This window comes from Penaeus chinensis, chromosome 4 (genome assembly GCF_019202785.1).
Source record: "Penaeus chinensis breed Huanghai No. 1 chromosome 4, ASM1920278v2, whole genome shotgun sequence".
NCBI lineage: Eukaryota > Metazoa > Arthropoda > Malacostraca > Decapoda > Penaeidae > Penaeus > Penaeus chinensis.
In genome coordinates, this window is record NC_061822.1 from 25,216,600 (window position 1) to 25,237,996 (window position 21,397).

At 38.2% G+C, this 21,397-nt stretch overlaps 3 protein-coding genes across 6 annotated transcripts in view; 2 read left to right on the top strand and 1 right to left on the bottom strand.

Moving 5' to 3' along the window:
• The window catches only part of LOC125025075 (dual specificity protein phosphatase 14-like), a 21,070-nt gene extending 20,215 nt beyond the window's left edge, over window positions 1–855 (bottom strand). Inside the window, exon 1 of one of the 2 annotated variants that reach the window (XM_047612964.1) lies at window positions 736–855. The gene's annotated coding sequence lies outside the window, so the exon portion shown is untranslated. The remainder of the gene's footprint in view (window positions 1–735) is intronic. The other variant, XM_047612965.1, reaches the window with a different exon arrangement.
• A 347-nt stretch (window positions 856–1,202) lies between these two features.
• LOC125025034 lies at window positions 1,203–8,889 on the top strand. Of its 2 annotated transcripts, none has more exons than XM_047612896.1 (7): window positions 1,203–1,347; window positions 3,528–3,634; window positions 4,076–4,248; window positions 4,695–5,295; window positions 5,413–5,674; window positions 5,852–6,118; window positions 6,698–8,889. In XM_047612896.1, exons 1-7 carry the CDS (start codon window positions 1,342–1,344, stop codon window positions 6,890–6,892), a joined length of 1,611 nt encoding a protein of 536 aa, XP_047468852.1. In that variant the 5' UTR covers window positions 1,203–1,341; the 3' UTR covers window positions 6,893–8,889. The 2 variants fall into 2 exon arrangements, with proteins under 2 accessions (XP_047468852.1, XP_047468853.1); XM_047612897.1 differs by having other exon boundaries at window positions 4,698–5,295.
• A 2,841-nt stretch (window positions 8,890–11,730) lies between these two features.
• Window positions 11,731–20,310, top strand: LOC125024930 (mannosyl-oligosaccharide glucosidase-like). 2 transcript variants are annotated; one of them, XM_047612709.1, is made up of 6 exons: window positions 11,731–11,916; window positions 15,730–15,803; window positions 16,232–16,501; window positions 16,759–16,916; window positions 17,544–17,721; window positions 17,948–20,310. In XM_047612709.1, exons 2-6 carry the CDS (start codon window positions 15,762–15,764, stop codon window positions 19,820–19,822), a joined length of 2,523 nt encoding a protein of 840 aa, XP_047468665.1. In that variant the 5' UTR covers window positions 11,731–11,916; window positions 15,730–15,761; the 3' UTR covers window positions 19,823–20,310. The 2 variants fall into 2 exon arrangements, with proteins under 2 accessions (XP_047468665.1, XP_047468666.1); XM_047612710.1 differs by lacking the exon at window positions 15,730–15,803.
• Window positions 20,311–21,397: the final 1,087 nt, after the last annotated feature.

Here is a 21,397-nt window from a genome sequence, read left to right on the forward strand (position 1 = left end):
TATTTAATAACTGATAAGAACAGACGTTAATGATATCTAAAGTAATGAGTGTAATAATGATGATGGTGATGATAATGATAATAAAAAAAATGTATATATATATCCTCGCGGTCTCCTTATATCTATATAGAAAAAATGCAGTCAATTTACTGACACCTGCGTCCTGTAAGTAAGTACTAGTATATTAGTAACTAGTCTATTGATGATTAAAAATAACTGAAAAAAAAAAAAAAATCTTTATCAAATGCGGTGTGACAACCAACTTAAATTTTGACAGATCTTTAAGTAGAAAAAATCATTAAATTGGTGCCATATTCGAAGCTACATTTATCATTATTTATTCTTAAATCCGTACAATAAATATCATCTTTTTAAAAAATCAACAATTAATGATATTAGAACAAAGTAAAATATTTTTGATTAGTGAAATGTCATTTGGTCTATCAATATTATCAACTAGAACTTTAATTTGTTTAATAAGCGATACTAATATACAGTCCTATTTCGTATGAATTAATCCACGCCACATTTCACGTCATTAATCGTCTTTATTTAACGCAAATGGAAATAACATTAATGCGTATATACACCATCTGCGTCGTCTGCTCGATAGAGGTCAATTTTCCACTGAAAACCCACTAAGGCCCGACCATGCACGCAAATACAAAGAAAATGATTGGTTGGAATGAGTGTAAGAAGCAATTATAAGAGGAAGGTGTGCCTGGGATTCGTTACCTTCGTCTCCGTGGGTCGCAAAGAGGGAAAAGGAGGGAAATAAGGCTGTGGAAACCTCGCCGCCACCACGTTGCTCTTGACACTAGCCCACACCCACTCTCATTCACGGCGTAAAACGGAGAAATTTATCTTATTTCTTTTTAATTTTCTGTTTTTCTCCACTCCACTATATAGTTTAAGAGATATGGATAAAAATCAACCTGTAGAATCCAATTTTCAAAAATTCTACCCTAAAATTGAACGACAAACTTTACTGTCACCCTTCCCTTTAAAGGTAGATATGAATAACCAAACGTTTTAGTAATAAAATATACCGATTAAATAATAATAAAAGCAACAAATAGATAAAACAAGTACACTAATATTACAAAAAATAAGAACAATTCCCCTCAGACATTGGACAACGAATGTGCTCGGGGCGCATGGGGAGTGGGTGCGGACTAGCCCTCTCCACGTTGTTGTAGTGTCAGCTGATGAACCTCAAGACGCCCGGGCCGAGACAGACTTCCCCTTTTCTCGCTTTTTCTCCGTCCACGATGCCAAGAGGCGGGTCCCAGTCGGTGTGATTAACGAGTGGAGCGTGCTGATAGTGTAGGAGTTTTAAAAATGGAGGTGAGAGCTTTAATTTAAGTAGGAAAGGTGTTTTTCTTTTTAATCTCTGCCGTCTTCGAGGCACATGAGTAAAGGGTTGTTGTTATGCTTTCCAAATATTGGTTGTTGTTATTGTGGTTATTATGAGATTGAGGCTTTACTGTGTTGGTGTGTTTATTCTGTTATTTTTTATTGATTTTGATATGATACCCCGTTCACTTACTGCGGGTATTATAAGGGTTATAATGTGACATGATTGCAACATTAATTAATTGTCGTTATGATTGTATCATTGTTGTTCATGTTATTATTCACTAGTTATTATTATTTTCTTTTTGTATAGTTTTTGTAGTAGAGACTTGGCAGAGCTTGTGTTATTGCATCATCATATGCCATGCTGCAGAGAATTGCATGTGCACTGGTGAAATTTTCTTCTTCAACTACCATGTGACTGTAAAAGGGTGTATTTTATGCCCCGGAACTGATTTATACTTTCATATTTTGTAAAACTATTATTAATTATATGACAGTGGGGAATCAAAACTTATGTAGAAAATAAGTTCAGTGCTTCATGAATGCGGCTCCTATTTAGCTAAATTAATGACACTGTGACGACGTATCAGATTAATTTGAAGGTTATTTTAATTACCCAAATGTAGGTTTTTGAGGTATTTATTGTCATCGGAACTGATGCAAGGCCGTTCAAATGATGCTATTGAGTAGTGAAGAGGCATGTGATGCTCACTGTATATCTAAAGTGCAAATTGCTCTGATTTCAGCCATTTAAAGAAAAAATCATAAATTTTACTAATTCATCCATAACCATTTTCATGGCCTCTGTGCCCGTTCCTGGTCAGGCGAGAAACAGTAGCTTTCATTACGTATATCTTTATAAAATAAAGCCTATAGACTGCCCATGTGCTATTTTTTTCATTTTGACAAAATGGAATCAAATATATATATATATATATTAATTTATATATATATTTATATATATATTTATATATATATATTTATATATATATATTTATATATATATATTTATATATATATTGTTGACCATTGTTAGACCGTTGAATGCATGGAGACCATGGTAATCATAGAACACTGCAGCCCCATTGTAGGGATTTTGGTCCAAGATAGAACCGTGGGGAAAAACTAGCATAATGGACTCTCCTAATGCTCTTGACTTTTAGGCATATAGACTTTTTATAAACTGTTAGATATGAAAAGAATAATCTGTGCAAATCAAAGGAAGGCTATAACAGTTTCTTAGTCCTAGTTGCTTTGCGTTGCATAATACGACAATAGTCAGCAAACCTATGTTGCAAATCTCTGGTAAGGTAGTGGTGGCGTGTCTAGGAGTTTACGATATTTATATTTATTATTATTATGATTATTTTATATTATTATTGTTACTAATACTGTAGTTTTTTTTGTTTTTTTTTCATCATTATGATCATTATTATCTTTATTGACTTTTTAATTATTGACTTTATTTTCATTATTGTCATTATTATCATTTTTGTTTTTACTGTTATTGTTGTTATCATTAATATTTTGTATGTATTATTATTATTGCTATTGTTTTACTCCTGTTTCCATTGTCATTGCTTATCATTTCTTGTTTTTGCTTGTGTTATTTTTATTATAATATTGTATTCTTATAATTTTTATAGTTGTTGGTATTGTTGTTTTGTTATGGCATTTATTTGTTTCATTACACATCAGTAACTCCTTGCAGTGACATTCCTCTAATTTTCCAACTCCACGTCACAAAATTAATTCAACAATCTAAGTTGCTATGGGTTGATGGAGAGCTCTGCCTCGCAACACCCCCTGGCAAACATTGTTTTCACCTCGGTATGCATGGCAGGAGAGAGCTGAAACTCAGTAACACAGAGTGGACTTGGACTTAGGCTGTGAGCTGCTCTTTGTGGCCTTTATTTGTGGCTTTCCTGTTCGTGTCTGCTTATTATTTCTTGCACCAACAACTACAACTTCTTGACCTCTACAAGAATATCATTTTCAATTTGCCCAAATAAATAAATAAATAAATAAATAAATAAATAAATAAATAAATAAAAAGAAAGTATTACCGTCTTATAAATTTTGAATTAATTATGGACATGTTTACTTATTATTTACCACTTTGTGTAATATGTACAATATTTATTTAGTATAAATTATCTTTGTTACAGATGGTTTCCCGACTGAGCTTCATGGACATGGGAGTGGAGTCTGACCCTCCACTGTCGCCCGAGCTCCACCTGGGGACCATGAATACCTCAGACATGTTTGAAACAGGGTAAGAGACAGCACTGTATGATTGGTGTTCCTTGTTTTGTGTTGTAATAGTTTATATGAGAGGCAGGGTAATAGGGACATTGTGAAACATGCTCAAAGGATTTATGGGATTTTGCTGTAGATACTGTTTGCAGAATACTGTGATTCGAAGAGTGTTGATTATGTATGTTGCAGAAGCCTATTATTAATGGAGAATAGTCATATTTATCATTTACAACTAAAATATCATTAATTAGATACACTTTTCACTGAAAGAAGACCATGTCAATAATTAATATACTTAATGAATACGAATGTGATATTCCCTAGCCTCTTAATCCAACTCTAAAATCCTACGAAATCCCATGAAAATCCTACAAACTCTAAATCCTAAGATTTACAAATGTCCTACGAACCCTAAGTCCTGTGAAATAGAATCCCAAATCCTATGAAATGCTTGCAGCTGGGAGAGTTCGTCCGGCGTTGAGAGTGGGATGTCAGGAAGTGGCAGCAGCAGCAGCAGTTCCTCTTTCAGTCCCTACGGAGGCCTCGCAGATGACAACCTCTTCTTGTGGGATGATGCCCAGCACCTCGATGCCAATCTCTTCCAGGCCAACTTGGGCGATTACTTTGGGGGTAAGTGGGGTTAGTTTGCTCAGAAGGAAGGTTCTGAACTGCATACATACTTGTATGTGGTGCAGATTCACATGCAACATTTCATGCAGAGATGTTTCTCTTGTTTATTTCCATTAATATTTTGCACATGAAGTGATGTAGTAACAATTTTTCTGTGTTGAGTACAATACAGTGATATATTCATACAATAATTATTTTCACATTATGAATAACATTTTGCTGAAAAATGAATTGTGCAATAAAATGTTTCCTGTTTTTCCAGTTATTTTCAGTTTTAATAAATTTCTTTATTAGCTGCTTTTCACTATTATTTACCTATTTATTTCTGCCCCTCCAGCACCCTCTTCTTCTTCTTCCTCCTTCTTATCCTCTACTTCTTCTCTGTTCTTCTGTTTCATAATTCCAAATATGTAAAAGTAAAAGCCAAGGATTTTCTGTATTTTCAGAAGATACCGACTTGCTCTCCCTGGCTGATAACCAGCCCTTTGAGGACAATGATTTCAGTTTCCTACAGGACAGTGCAAGCAACCTTTCATTTGCATCAGACATATCCTCCTCCTCATCCACCATCACGTCCTACTCCATCCCTCGTTCGCCCGACCATTCCATGACCATGTTGGAAGAAGAGCCACTGGTGAACACGCTTCCGCTATCCACCTCTTCGCCCCTGAAGCCAGCTGGCGAGTCTAGATCCTCCTGCCAGAGATTACCCTCGCCTGGAGCTGAGGCAATGCAGGAGCCCTTAATTTCCAAGGTAGAGAAAGGAGGAAATTCCACAGCACAGACAAACAGCAGGAGAATACCCAGGGAAGATAATAGGTCCAGGGAGTCCCTGAGTCGTGAGGGGTCGAGTCCCAGGAAGAGCAAGAAGAGTCGGAGGAGTCCCTTGTCGCCCCAGCTGCATCAGATGACTGCTTCAGGTGTCAGCCCTTCTGTGCCCATTAATCTAACTTCAGAGGCTTCACGTCCGGCGAAGATACACACCAAAGAGAACAGTTTTTCACCGAGCAAGAAGGTTGTCAATATACTGGACAGCAATGTGAAGTGGTAAGGACTTACCTATTTTGATATTTATTGACAGTTGAAATAAGTTGATGTATTAGTACAATTCTCTTCAGTTATACTATGAAAGTAATCCTTTGCAATTATTTAATCTTAAAACAGGAGCGAATTGAGTGACAGTGAGCAGAGGGCTGTTGGAGAAGGTTTAGAAATGGTCCTATCTCAGTGCTTGGGGGTGAGAGAGAGACTAGACTTGATGGTCCTGCTAGAGCCAGGTTCATTGCCGTCTGCCCCGCTGGGCTATGGTGACATGGAGTGGACCATCAACCTAGATGACAAGAAGCTCGAAACTCTCCGTCGGTTTCTGCGTGGGCTGGACTGTCCGGCAGATTCTGACCCCAACCTGGAAGTGAGCAGTAGTAAGGTGAGGCAGAAGTTTATGTGGTGGGAGTTCTTAAGTGTTCTTGAAAGATGTGGTCTCTGATATTATTGCATCAATTTTGTAGTTAAATTGCTGTCTAAATAATGATAATCTTGTAGCCTCTGATGATTGATCAACCAGAAAGCATAATTATTGCAAAATGTACTGTTTCACTTGCAGAAAAAGAAATCCACAGCCAAGAAAAACAAAAAACTACAGAAGGAAGAGAAGTGGCACAACTTCACCAAAGAGAAGACGAAATTGCCTCTGGGCAGAGTGGGGCGTAAGCAGGGCTGGGACCTGGGGAGCAAGTCTCTGCCCACAAAGAAGTCCCTTGTGAAGACCCCGCAAGCCAGACCTCCGGCGGACAAGTGCTGGTCGTCACTCACCAAAGGTTCTAAGGTCAAACTGTCCCCACCGAAGCAGCTTAGCAAGAGCTCTGAAAGGGTAAGCTGGTTACCTCTTTCATTCCTTGCATAGGTTTTTTCCTTTTTCATCTATTTTGATATAGACTTTTTGAGGGTATTAGATATCAGTCCAACTTATCCTATTTACCAGAAAGTCTAGTATGTTATTGTGTTTATTTGCAATAGATTGTATAAGTGTAAAAGCAGTGTCATTTTTGTATTATAATGGTTTGTAATAGAAGCAGTGCTATTTTAGCTGTGTCATTTCAACAATATGAGGCCTGTCCAAAGACTTTGACAGGCCTCATTAGTTGTAAGGTAAGTTTTTAAGGGGAAACAGATATCAATGCTGAATATTTTACCAAAAGCTTACCATCAGTACCAAAATGTAAAAAGGAATTACCTCTTCATTAATATTACTAGACAGAAAAGGTAATATTTATACTCCTGCAGTCCTCACACATGGACACAAGCATGCTTTCACTCTCAGACTGATTTGTTCCCTTAGGAATGCATGCAGCCTCAGTTCCCAACACAACACATACATATAGATAAAAAAAAAAAAAAACATGTAACCAAAATAAGATTATTAAACTCCCCTCTTTTCATTTTCCATCAGAAGTGCAATACCACTGAACTGTTGCAACTGCGAACCAGATCCAGAAAAGAATACCGTCAGCTGATGAAGGAGAGGAGAAGCGGGCTGTTTGAGAGAGAGGAGGTGGTTACTTTATCAGCATCTGCAACTGAGCCATGCAACAAACCCATAAAAACAGAAGAGGAGGAAGAGGATGATATAGATATTTTAGGCTGAAGAATTGTTTTTTTTTATAGATATATATATATGATTTTCTGTTCTCGTACCTATGTCAAAGTTTAATACTTTTTTTTTGTAAAGGTGTTTTATCTTTTTTCATTATAAATGATAGATTTTGGATTCACTGGTATTTCAGTAATTGGAAATATAGGAAGATATTACTTTTATTAATTTTCTGACCTAAGAATTAAAAGGTTTGGACAGTGTCAAATCATTTACAGTCTGTAGTCATTTTAAATTTGGTGTTGGTACTGTACCTCCTCAAAAGAATATGTAATAAGGAGACTTCATCTTCACATTTTCTTGAAAGCTGCGTAAATCCTCCATAGTTTCTTATAATGTTTTTTTTTTTTTTTTTTTTTTTTTTTTTTTTTCCCATCGGTACTTTGATTGTAAACTCGGAAGCTTTATTTACAAAAATAAGTGGCATCTGTTATCTCTTAGAAGGCTTCAGTCCTTGCATTTTTTTTTTCCATTTTATGCAAAGAATTTCCATCACTTTTCTCTCTAAAATCATACGTAGTAGCATTTGTAATACTCTATTCATGATATACTACCTCACTTTCACCTGCAGACTAATTCTCTCTATTTTTCTCTGTCTAAAAGTGCTTGTATATCTCCCTAATTGGGGCTCAGAGATGGGCTTTGGAAGGTTGTTCATTCTTTTCTATGCAAAGCTTTTGTACTTTGTTAGTTGTCAGAATAGTGTTTACTTTCATCAACAGCAGTGAACTTGCATTATTTGTGATGTGGGAATGTGAGATTATATGGGTTGGATATATTTTTTAATTGTATTTAAAGTATTCATTTTTTTATTTTTTGTAAAGATGTAGATATATATTCCCCTCAGCACTCATTAATTTTTTTTTTTCTTTAAATCTTATTAAATACTAAAACAGAGTTCCATGCAGTAGGAAGCTGTAAGCAACACATGTTTGTATCATCAAGATGCACCAGATCTTGTTCATGTTCCTTTAAGAATGATAAATGTAATCACAGCTACTACCTCTTAATAACCATGTAGGCGAATCCTTGTTAGTGGAAAACAAAAGCTGTCTAATGAATAACTAGATGCCTAGATGCTTTTCCTGGAATACTGAATGTAGGTTTTTGAAACTTCCATGCAAGTCAAAAATTAGATCAAAATTAAACAGGACTGAATTCCATCCACAAATCAGAATTGTCAACTAGGATTTTATGTATTTATTTATTATTATTTTTTTTTTTATGTAGAGGATCATCAATAGGTGGTTTTGTCTGCCTTCACAATTATTGACATTGATATCCAGTTTTATTTTCACAGAAAAGCTCAGGTGATTTTCATAGATTTCCCATCCATGTTGCCTTAAATGCCACCAAACAGAGATAGAGGATCATAAAGTCTATACTATGTAAATGAGCATATTATTTTACTCATTTAATTAAATCAAGTTATTTATTCTTTATCATATCCCAATTTGTATACTCTGTACAAGTTGTCGCACTTTATCAACCACCAGTCGACATATTGCTCCCTCCCACAGTGGAATTTGTGGAGGCAGTTCACACTAACTTATATGCTGTCTCTTATTGCATATGGTGCTAGAAGTGTGAATGTATAGTATGTTGATTTTTGTACTTTGTTTTGGTTATACTAAAAGATGAAAGCAGATATTTACTCCCAGTATATGATTTTCATTGCCATTTTCCATTGGTTGTATGTAAAGAAGATTCGCATTTCCTGTAACTCTTGAAATTTTTAAAGAAATGTCATGTAAATCTTTAAGTATAAAAGCACTATTTCTTGTAAAATTGATAATACATTTAGCTAACTTTTCAAATCAAACCTGATATTGCATTTGGCCAACTCTTTGGTTGATTACAGATATGCAACATATGGAGAAAGAAGGAACAGTTTTGCCAGACCATTTAGTATCTATAGATAGTTAACTGATGTTACAGATTGTCAGAGAATTTATACATTGAGATAAACAAGATTAAATCCCTGTGATAAATTTGGTTTTTATTTTCCTATGAAGTTGTGTTAGACTTTAATTTCCAGATAGGGTTGTATATTGGTGTGTTTGTAAATACTGTATATAACTTGTGTGTATACTTGTTTGTGTTTGTTGGAATGGCTTAAACAACAATCATCATCATCATCATCATCATCATCATCATCATCATCATCATCATCATCATCATCATCATCATCATCATCATCATCATCATCATCATCATCATCATCATCATCATCATCATCATCATCATCATCATCATCATCATCATCATCATCATCATCATCATCATCATCATCAATCATCATCATCATCAATAATCAATATCAATCATCATCATCATCATCAATCATCATCATAACGATAACTTCATAACTTCAAACATAATACCTGGCATTTGTCAGTGGTACAGACATACCGAAAAATGATTAATTAACATTCTTACAGTGTATTACTGATGCGGGTAACTCGATTATCATATTAGTCCTTGTAGATTGGGCAGTATATCAAGTTCATTGCTTAGGAAATGGCAGACACTGGGCAAGTTCTGTGATAAAGGGAACTAGTGATATTTTTCAAAATGTGTTTGTGTAAAGCATATGTTACACACACATACAGTCTATCTGTCTGTCTGTCCTCCCTTTTTCTGGTTATACATATACATTTGTGTGTTTTTTGTGATAGAACTCTAATTACCCAGTGTGAAATATATGTTATCCTAGTTTTTTTCTGGTTATTCTTGATCTTGGCTCTGAAAGCTGTAATGGATCTGCTAAGGGAAGGACATTGTCTCATGCACCCATTGTTTCCAGCGACAGGGGTCGTTCTGGGAGAGGGCTTGACCCATTTTATCTCTCTCATGACCAGTCTAATTACTTTGTACAACCCATGGATTTCGATGTCGTCCACAGGACTCTTTCACTCCTGATAGGCGGGATCATCCTCTGGGAGTCAAAGCAAGTGACTGCATAGCCTGAGTTGGGGGTCGTAGTTTGTGCAAGGAACAGGATATCTGCTGGTCTTACAGTACAGATGTAGGGTGGACACTTGGCCCTGTCGACTATACCCCATGATCCAATGCAAGGACCTGGTGCAAAGGGCGTCAAGATAGAATTCTATGGTACAGGATATGAGTCTGGGATTTACAGCCACACAACAAAACCAGCGTTATCAGGGCCTTGACAACATATAGAATTGGCCCCTTTGTGCATATACTTGTTTCTTCAGATACTCCTATCAAGATTCCAGAATCATGACTTAACACTGCCCATTGGATGTCCTCGCCGCATGCATGTACTGACTGTGTAGGTTCTCGCAGATCACCGAAGTCCTGGATCTTAGTCTTGACCCAGAATAACTAAACCTAAGGGCTTCTCCTCATTGGTAAGTGGATAGAAGCCGCCACGAGTTTCCAGAGGCTCAGGTAGCATAGCAACGTCAATGGAAAAAGATCAGTGGCCTTGGTAATGCCTAGCACATCCTGCAATTACTTTGGATAACAGCTTGACCCTGTATTTAGCCACGCAATTGTTGAAAAGCGTTGGTGTCAAGACACATTTTTACCTCGCTCCTGAGTTCAGAGAAAAAAAGCGGGACATACATCACTACACAGTATTTAGGCGTGGTTCTATCTAGACACAAAAAAAAAAAAAAAAAAAAAAAAAAACATTTTAGGAGGGGGGGCATAGAGTATAAAGTTAATAAAGTACATATATAATGTAGTGATTGACCTTTCTAAAACTATACACACAGACATATCCAAAATTATGCAGGGATTGCCTACAGCTGTCATATTGTCGCAAAGTTCTCCGTTTTTCAAGTCACCAGTCAGAATTTGGTGCTCATGCAGTGTTGCCAATGAGTTTCTCTAGGTATTGTGCAAATATATTTGACCACCTCTCCTTATTCACATGAAGGAGGAAACTTGGATGACTGAAGGGGTGAATTGCACATGGAAGTTTAAGAACCACTAAACTAGGATCCAGATTGCTTGGTCTCCGGTTCTTCAGTAGGTGGTTTCTGATTCGTCTTCTGGGACGATAGCACGCACCTTGCCTAGAATGTTGAGCAGTGCAATGCCCAAATGACTGCTGCCGTCCTAGGCATTCCATCTGCCCTTCCAGAGAGGGACCGCCACGCTCTTCAGCAAATGATTGTCAGGACGGCGAGCAATCAACAGTTCACCGCCGTATTTTAATAGCTCAGCAGGGATGTCCCAGATGCCAAGCAATATACACACACTTGCACCTACTCATCTATTGTTCTATTTAGTATGTACATATATCGTATATCTATATCCATAGATATCCACTACATATGTAAATCTGTATCTATCTATCTATCTATCTATTTATCCATCCATCCATCCATTCCCCCCCCCCCCCCCCTCTCTCTCTCTCTCTCTCTCTCTCTCTCTCTCATATATATATATATATATATATATATATATATATATACATACACACACACATACATATATATATATACATATATATACATATATATACATACATATATATATATATAATGTATATATATGTATATATATGTATATATGTATATATGTGTGTGTGTGTGTGTGTGTGTGTGTGTGCAGAAACACACGCACACACACACACACACACACACACACACACACACACACACACACACACACACACACACACACACACACACACACACACACACAGCATCGATGTCGCCGATGAGGGTCACGCATCTCCCCCAACGCTCCCAATCACCGGCATCCTGTTACCATAGCAACGCATCATCCCCAGCGCTACCAACCTCCCGAGGCCGAGCATCGCCGTCGCCATGGCAACGCGTGGCCAGTGCTGCCACCTGTGCGTCGCCATCAGGCTGCCATCCCGGCAACGTCATGGCGAGGCTCGGCGGCCGCTCCAGCTGATCCGGTGGGAGGAGGACAGCACGTGGCGCCCAGAGGAAACGTAAACAAGAACGTAAACAAGAACGTAAACAAAAGCAGAGAGGAAGGAGAGGAGGCAGTGAGAGAGGAAAGGAAAGGTAGAGAGAGAGAGTTCTTAAGGGAAAAACGGCCCTGTTATGTTGGACTTGATTTTTTTTTTGGCAATCTGTGTTATTTTGTTGTTGGTCTTTTATTTTATTTTTATGATTTTTTGTCATCTGTTATTACTTATTATTCATGATTTTTTTTTTGCTTTGTTATCAATGTTGTGAGTATTATGTATGTAATTGTTGTCTGTGTTTTTTGCACTGTTATTGTTATTTGTTTGTTTGTGTTTTTGTTGATTGTGTCTTCGTGTTACAGGAATTAATGTTTCTTTGTAGATTTTGCCGATTTTGGGATAAGCTTGAGGAAGTATTTTAAACTTGGAATTTCAAACAGGTGTTTCATCAATATGTTCTTGATTTTGTCATATTATTGATTATTTATCCATTATACTTTTTGCATATTTCTTTCGTTATTAAACTAGTGTTCCGCATACACTCAAAATTGTTTGTTTAGGAATGTATACTTAAACCACCGGTATAGGTAAAGTTCTGACTAGCCGTCTTTAAACCGGAAAAAAATATATGCATGTGATAGAGCAAATAAATCTAAGAAACTTATCTTCTATGAACTTCCGTCGCAAATCAGAAATAACGAAGTTATTGGACACGCAAGTGTCACAGAGCCCCAAATGAAAAACTATCTCAATATTTTAAAAATCGCCATCCGATATCCTTTCCTACTTTTTGTAAACAAAACAATGATACCGTTTTATTTTGGTTCATTTATTGTAATACTTTCATTTCGTAACTACAAAAATTCCCCATAAACTTACATGAAGGTGATTTTCTTTCTACATTAAAATGTCTGACAATACACGAGTAATACCATCATAAAATCGAGTATTTACAGTAATTATGACATTTCTTACTCTGCGCAAATCGATGTGTATGGTCCATATTACGGGCAAGAGGGAACTGAAGAATTGCGCGCGATTTTCAAAATCAACAATGTTACCGCATGAACAGCGCACGAAACCTTTTGAAACTTTTATTCAATACCACATCCGCGTGACATTTGTCACGAAAGCCAAAAGCATTACAGGAAATGCTATAAACCAATCACAAGGCAAGGAAAGCAAATATACCAAATCTTTGCTCAAAATGGATCTCAGGTGCGTAGGTTGTGACCCGCATTACTATAGAGTTATATCTGATTATTTTGAAGAAAAAAAATGATAACGCTGTAGAGTTCCTGAGAGCACACGGTGTTTTGCCAAGAGCGGTAAGTTGCCCGCATTGCGATTTACCTTGCAAATATCGTGAAGATCGACATATATGGTATTGTGGCAGATAGAAAAAATAGCAAAGACAAAACGGCGTAAAAGTTGCGTTTTATCGACCAGCGATTACAAAGGCACGTTTCTAAGCCAACTAGCGTAGATTGGAGGAGTTTTTGTTCTGAAGTAACCGAATATTGGTTACAAAATCAAAATTCAATAGGAGGTGCCGGTGTAATACTTGAGATAGACGAGACGCTGCTCGTGCGCCGTAAGTATAAGAGGGGCAGACAGTTGAGCCAGGTCCCGGGCGAAGCTAGAACTTCGCAAATCATAAAGAAGAAGAGCCAGGTGTGGGTCTTTGGGGGTATTGAGCGTGTGAGTAAAAGGAAATTAATTGTGCCATTGGTTGACACTGACCGCAGTGCAGACACGCTCATACCCCTTATTAAGAAATATATAAAACCAGACAGTGTGATATACGGTGATGGATGGGCTGCCTACCGTAACCTACAACACCATGGTTACATGGTGTTGAAAAAGAATTGATTAATTCATGTTTTTCACAAGCGGCAGAATTATACACGCCGCAAGGCGGGAAAGAAAGAATTCTTCCGTCACCTTCCCCCCCCCCCCCCCACACAGTTCCTCTGGATGGTAGTTCTTCAGAGAGCGATTAAAATCGGGTAAGAGCTCACACTTACCTGATTGCTTGTATGCATATGGTAAAATAAAACCTAATACAAAGCAAATACCTTTTTTCGCGCACGTAAAGACATATTTCTTCTGAAATACCGATAATAAATTATTAATGTGTGAAACAGTAAGACAAGGACACCATGTATAACGACCAATTACTGACAACTTGGCGATTACAGACTGAGAAATTCTAGCCAATGAAAACTTCAGGCAATGACGTCACAGTTTTCTGACCAATCAAAAACAGTTTTTTCGGAAAGCCCTGCCCTCGCCCATGGAAAACCTTTAGTGTGTATCTGTCCGGTGGTCAAGGAAGTGTACGTGTGAAAAAAAAATATAGTAGCCGGCAGAAATGTTTACAAATTGCGAAATACACGTATAACTGGAAATATTGCTACGCCGAGGACGTGTTATTGTAAAACTTAATAACGGAGACGGGACGATATAAGGTTAGTAAAATTTAAGTAACGTTTAACGAGAACCGGCGAAATCTACATAGTTATTGCACGAAGTACATTTCAAGTAATAAGCCAATTAATGTAATAAAAATGCATACTTTTAATAGGATAATAATACATGCATTATTAATACAAATTATTTCCGATTTGGCTATTGCAACCGACCGCAGTGGGTGTCGTGGCCGCGCGCGACGAAATCAGGCTAAAGCTTTCATAATTCCGCGGGACGAGCAATAAGGCTTGGCTGCGCGGCCTGAAGCCTCGCCACGGCCTCCGAAGTATTTTCGGCTCAGGCAAAGGTCAATAAGTTCCATCTTACATTTTAAGACAAGTATAAGTATTGAACGGTTACCATATTTGACGACAATCATCACTAAAGTTTGCAAGGTGTGTTACAAAAATGTGTAAGTTTTTTGTTTGAGAATAAAATTCACGGAGACTGCGTGTGCCGTTGCGGCACGGTCTCCGTGCGCGACACGTAACTGTCAGTAGCGCTTTTTTTTGTTTCTTTGCTTTGTATTTATTATCGCAGTCAATCAAAATACCGTTGTTATTTGAGGAACTATTAATGAAGCTTGTGTATGAATTTGAAACGGTCATCTGGAAACTTTCGAAACGCATTTTCATATTGAAAAGTTGATTGTGCCCAAACATGGTTTGATTCATTTGTATTGTCCGTCAATCAGGCAAAAAATAATCCTGGATTTAACCGCCGAATTGTATACCGTAATTGCATAGGTGAAACATGGCCACTGTCCCCGTAGAGTTTCAACAAACCCGATTTTAAGTTAATTTAGTGTTTTTCTTGTTTTTCTGTGTGTAAATCATGCTAATTACCCCCCCTTAATACAGTGCGAAGCCGAATCTTACACATTTGATCAACTTTGCCGTCAGGGAATACAAGTTCCGCTACTCATCAACGAGTCAAATGCGACGGAAAGCAACAGCATAACAGCGTTAAACTACGAGGGGAGATTACACTCCAAAAAAAGTGGTTTCGAAAGTCGGAGGCTGGATGAAACTTAACATTTACCAAACCACCTTGGGAAATGCATCACTAAATTAATTATATGCAGTACATGTTCAATGTCTTAAAATGAGACTTTATTGTATCCAAAGGCATTGCATTTAAGTAAGATATATGCCATAGTAAATGTATATTGTTCGAGCTCAAAGAAATTTATTCAGAATGGGACGAACTGTACAAAACCCAGTTCGTAATTTTGGCACATTGGTACAACATTAAGGGGTTGCATCTTATTGCAATTTTGTAAATGTTGGATATGTGGATTGTAAGAAAAATAAACTCTTCAGAAAATAGAATACTAAATAGTTACTTTTGATCTTGCAAATAAAATATTTATTATAAGTAAAAGCTAGATGAGAAAAACCTGTCTGTTGACTAATGTATTTTAAGTGAATATTTTTAGCTTATCAGCGAAGGAAACCGTCAAGGTAGAAAATGCCGTTTATTGTCATTGACTCGAGTATGGACCCAGATGATGTAAGGGAATTCACTGATTTTTTTTTCTGTTTTTGACCTGGGCTGCTTCCTCTGGGGGGTTTGAAGTGAAGCCTCGGAACATTTGGAAAGCCTTTAACTCTTTCCTGGTTTCTGTTCTCTGCAGGATTTCTCTGTTTGTTCTTTGTATGCGATGTGCCTGGGATTCTATTTTCGTATTTTGCCTCTTTTTTGTTGATTAGTTTTGCTATTTAATGTGATGTTTTGCTGTTTACTTTTTCCCATTATTTAGTAGTCATATTTTTCTCTCAAGGAAACAAAAATTTATGTGGAATATTGGAAATATCTTGAACTTTTCATCTGTATTGCATTTCAAGAGATTTCTTAGTGGCAGAAATGTAGCCTTATTTTCACATGCTAATTATTTCTTATTTGTCCATATTGTCTAAATGTCTGATAAATCCCTACAGATGGCGCGGCAACGCAGAGCAAGGGGCCACATGCCGGCCAGTGACAGTCTACAGCAGGATCTCACTATGCTAGATGATGCCAGAGGGTTATGTAACTCGGAACGCTCATCGAGGAGGGAGGGCAAGCGCCGACACAGGTCTGGGGGCCATGGCTGGTGTCCCACGCTGCTCTACATGAGTTTTGCGGGGATTGTGATACTGGCCGTGGCGTATTTCCTCTACATAGGCTACATGGAAACCAGGATCAATACCCCAATATCAGCTGCGAAGGTGATGACCCTATGTTGGCATATGAGTTTATTTGTATTTCTAAGTGGAAGGCTAGTGGAAGAGTCTCAGAAACTGTGTTGAGAGAAAAAGTAAGATGGAATGAGAGAATGAGAATTGAAGGAAGAGAAGGAGAAAGAGATGACTGTAAAAAAATATAAAAAGCTCATAAAAATATTGTGTTCAAGACCCCAAAAAGATAATGTAATCACTTTGCATCTTTGTCAAACCTAACACAATAATCATCTGTGTTTCAACAGGTTGTGGTTAAGTCAGGCTTGGAGTCAGCAGAGAGGTACTGGGGAACGTACAGGCCAGGAGTGTACTTTGGGACGAGAGTAAGGCACCCAACCTCCATTGTCACGGGCCTCATGTGGTTCGTGCCAGGACACTTCCAGAATAACATGCTGGCTGTTAGGTATGATTTTTTTGGTTCATTATGAGGATAATTGTAATTTCTTTGGACTAATCAGTATTTTTCAAATATAAGATATAACAATATAATATTCAATAGTATTTAGTTCCTAACATTTTAAAATTTGTATAACATGCTTCATTGTCAATATTGAGAATATTCTTTGATCACCTCACAAATAAAACACTGATGGATTTTTTTTTTTTAAATTTAGAAAGAAATGTATCACAGGCACATATTACAAATATATGAAACTCATACAAGCAGCCTGATAACAGTGTTTGTAGACTCCATTCATTACTTATTATATTTGGACTAACCCTTCATAATGTTTGTTTTATCTATCTTTTGATAAATGCATCCTTTTGAAATCTGTAAGAGTATGTATCAGTTGAGAGTTAGGGTCCTTCATTTCTGTTTCATTTTGATTTGCTTCTTTACTTTTTTTCAATGAACTAGAGAAGAAGATACTGATAACATTTGATATTTCAGACTCCAGTTAGGCCGAAATGTAATTAAGGATATACTTTGTAGTCATGTTTAGATTTTTTATTGTGATAAGAAATGCATTACATGCATTGTATTCCTAGATTTCATAGGGTAGTGCTGACCTATTTCGCTTGCTTGCAGGCATTGGTGCGACCAGGCTGATGACTTGCCTAAATATGGGTGGGAAGTGCATGATGGCAGGAATGTTGGGATTCAGAAGATCATAGACAAGAATGTTATCCTGCAGACGAGCTTCGTCAAGAGACTGGGGGGTCAGCATGGGGGTGACTGGTCAGCAAGGATCAGTGCAGTGCCGAAGGTAAGGATATTTTATGCATGATGATGGATGCACTCACGATGAATCCCTTTGTAGATAGATAGGGAAAGGTAAGTCTTGTTTTACCTTTTAATAATATCATGAGATTTCTCGGATAAAGTTTTGATAGCTGCATTAGTCATGCTAGGGTGTGAAAACACAGACCCAAGTTTGTAGAACATAAAGAAAGCACACTGTATAACCCCACAAACATAACAATCCCTTTCAGACCAAGAGACAAGTTGGAGGACAGGCTTCGCTACTATATTATGTAGCTTTAGACCCAGACGATAAAGAGGCGATGATACAGCCCATGATCGGCACAAGTCAGTCCTTAGGCTCACTCAGGGGCATCTCAGACTCCGTGGGGGGATTCCGACTGCATGTCCTCAATGCCAGCGGCACCATTGTTAACCACCATTTGCTCAGTACAAAGCACATGGGGCTTCATATGCTCAAGGAAACAGTTTACAAGGGGCTGAGGGTCTTCCAGGGCAAGAGTGAGAAGGACAAGTACATTGGGCTGGCAGGTGAGATGTTCAGCCATGAGGACACGCTGCGGCAGCCCAACTTTGTAGTGTTTCAAGTCACGGGGGAGTTGCCTTTCGAGGTTGACATAGTGTATGAGAGTGATAGTTTCCTCAGGAGGCCTGGTATGCTCATGGGAGAAGCATTATCAGAGCAACTCAGTCTGTACGAAAAGAAGTTTCACAGTGACTTTGAAGAGAAATTCTCGATGGAGGCAAAAGGATTTAGTGAAGAGGAGATTGGCTTTGCCAAGGCCGCTCTCAGCAACATGATTGGCGGCATTGGGTACTTCTATGGAGCCTCGAGGGTGCTGGGTGAACACAACAGTGACCCTGTCCCTTACTGGAAGGCTCCTCTCTACTCAGCAGTGCCTTCCCGTAGCTTCTTCCCAAGAGGCTTCCTGTGGGATGAAGGTTTCCACAATCTGCTTATCTCAAAATGGGACCGGGAAATCTCTCAGGACATTCTGGGTCACTGGTTTGACCTCATGAACTGGGACGGCTGGATACCCCGGGAGCAGATCCTGGGAGTTGAGGCAAGAGCAAGAGTCCCCGATGAGTTTGTAGTTCAAAGAGGGAAGAATGCCAATCCTCCAACGCTGCTCCTTACGCTGCATTCCATGATGGCTGGGTTCAAAAGAGAGTTGTCTGATGATGACTATGAATATCTGAGTCACCTGTGGCCCCGGTTGCGAGCTTGGTATAATTGGTTCAACACCACACAGCTGGGTGAAATGCCAGGGACGTACAGGTGGCGTGGACGAGATCCCAAGACTATGCGGGAGCTGAACCCCAAGACTTTAACCTCAGGGCTTGATGACTACCCTCGTGCTTCTCACCCGACGGCTGATGAGCGGCACTTGGATCTCCGATGCTGGATGACACTAGCCTCAGGGCTCATGGCTGACATTGCTAGGCTCATTGAGAAGGATCCAACCCGCTTTGATGATGCTTATAGGTACCTCTCAGACAACAATGTGTTGGATGCTCTACACTGGTCTTATGCTGCCAATGGATACATGGACTTTGGTCTTCACACAGATGATCTTGAGCTGAGGAAACTGGCACCGAATGCAGAAATGAAGCGAGTGGTTCATGGCGACCCCAAACTGAAATTTGTTGATTCCTTTGGATATGTCAGTTTCTTCCCACTATTTCTGCAAATTATTGACCCCTATTCTGCAAAGCTTGGAAAAGTGCTGGAAGACCTCAGGCGGCAGGACCTTCTCTGGACCCCATATGGCTTACGGTCTTTGGCCAAAAACTCGCCCATCTACAACAAGAGGAATACGGAGCATGACCCTCCCTACTGGCGGGGGGCTATTTGGATCAACATGAATTACCTGGCTGTCAGGGCACTACATCACTACAGCAACGTGGATGGGCCACACCAAGAGCTGGCCAGAGAGATTTATGTATCCCTGCGTGAGAATGTCGTCAAAAATGTGGTGCGGGAATACAAAAGAACGGGCTACATCTGGGAGCACTACAATGACAAGACAGGCAGAGGGGAGGGCTGTCGGCCATTCACAGGATGGTCAGCTCTTGTTGTACTTATGATGGGGGAGACTTTCTAAAAGTTTCAATTTTTTTTTTTGACACTTGTTAAAAACGACGTTTGTTGTTGCGCTTACATAGGAGGTGGGCATTTTTTCCTGTTACTACTTTTTACTACAGAAAAATTATTTTGTAATGTTTTTTCTATGTGGTTGATATAATGGCTTCAGACGTGAAGCAAAACTGAAAAGAAAATGTGGAATGGCAGTTTGTACAATACTGAAAATTGTCAGAACTGTGTTGACTGTATTTATTTACTTATTTATTTTGTTATTGTTATTATGTGGTATTACTTATTACCAATGTACTAATAGCAAATGAGATTTAGCCTTGATAATTTTTCTTTTCACCTTCGTTATTTTCTCTCATTATTTTTAATATTCAGATTTATAAAGTCTTTTTTCTTGAGTTTTCTGTGCTATTGTGTAGATGAAGAGAGCACTTTCTTTGAGTCTGTAGTATTTCATGGCTGTTTCTTTTTTTATATAAAATAAAAATGTATTCTTATTGTTATTTTTTCATTTCTACCACAATGGCAAGTGGTTCCTTGAACTAGCATCACTATAGTGAACTGAAGAGCAGAAGACAAGGACACATCTGAATAAAAACACATGCATACGTACACACACACACACACACACACATACACACACACACACACACACACACACACACACACACACACACACACACACACACACACACACACACACACACACACACACACACACACACACAAACACACCACAAACACACCAAACACACACATGCACATACACATATGTGCACATACACATATGTGCACATGCACATGCACACACAGGCACATGCATATGCACACACATGCACATGTACACAGACGCACATGTACACGCACACACACATATGCGCATGCATACGTGCATACACACACGCACATACACGCACACGCACGCACATGAACACCCATACACATATACACATATACACATACACATATACACATGCACACATGCTCACACACACACACACACACACACACAGACAAAGTATATTCTATATATATATACACAATACATAGAGATATATGAATCTGCATATATGCAATTTCCTTTTTTCATTCTCTCATTCCTTTTTCAGAAAGTCAACCACAGACAGAGTACTCTATTTTTTGTACTGAAATGCTATCTAGCAACATACCTCTTTACTCAAGAATGTGCTTTCATTTGTCTGTTCAGGTGTTCCAGGTGTTCTTTCTGACGTATTGTTGCCTTACGTTTTTATAGAAGTGTAAATAACCCAGCAAGGAGAGAGCGATTTGATACGCATCAGTCTTTATTAATGCTATTGACCTCTTTCATTAAATGTTTGTGGTTTCTTTACTCTACACTGGTTGTTTCCATAATTATAATGAGGATTTACCTGTGTGTGTTGTGAATTTATTTTTTAACCTTTATTGGGAAGATGTACATATTTTTTTCCTTTTGAATGATTAGATCTTTAGGTATATATAACATTGCTTTGAAATAGTTCATAAATATTCCATAGATGTATTTAGAAAGAAAAGAAAGAGAAAAAAGTGACCAATTTTTTCTTTAAATACATAATGATTCCAT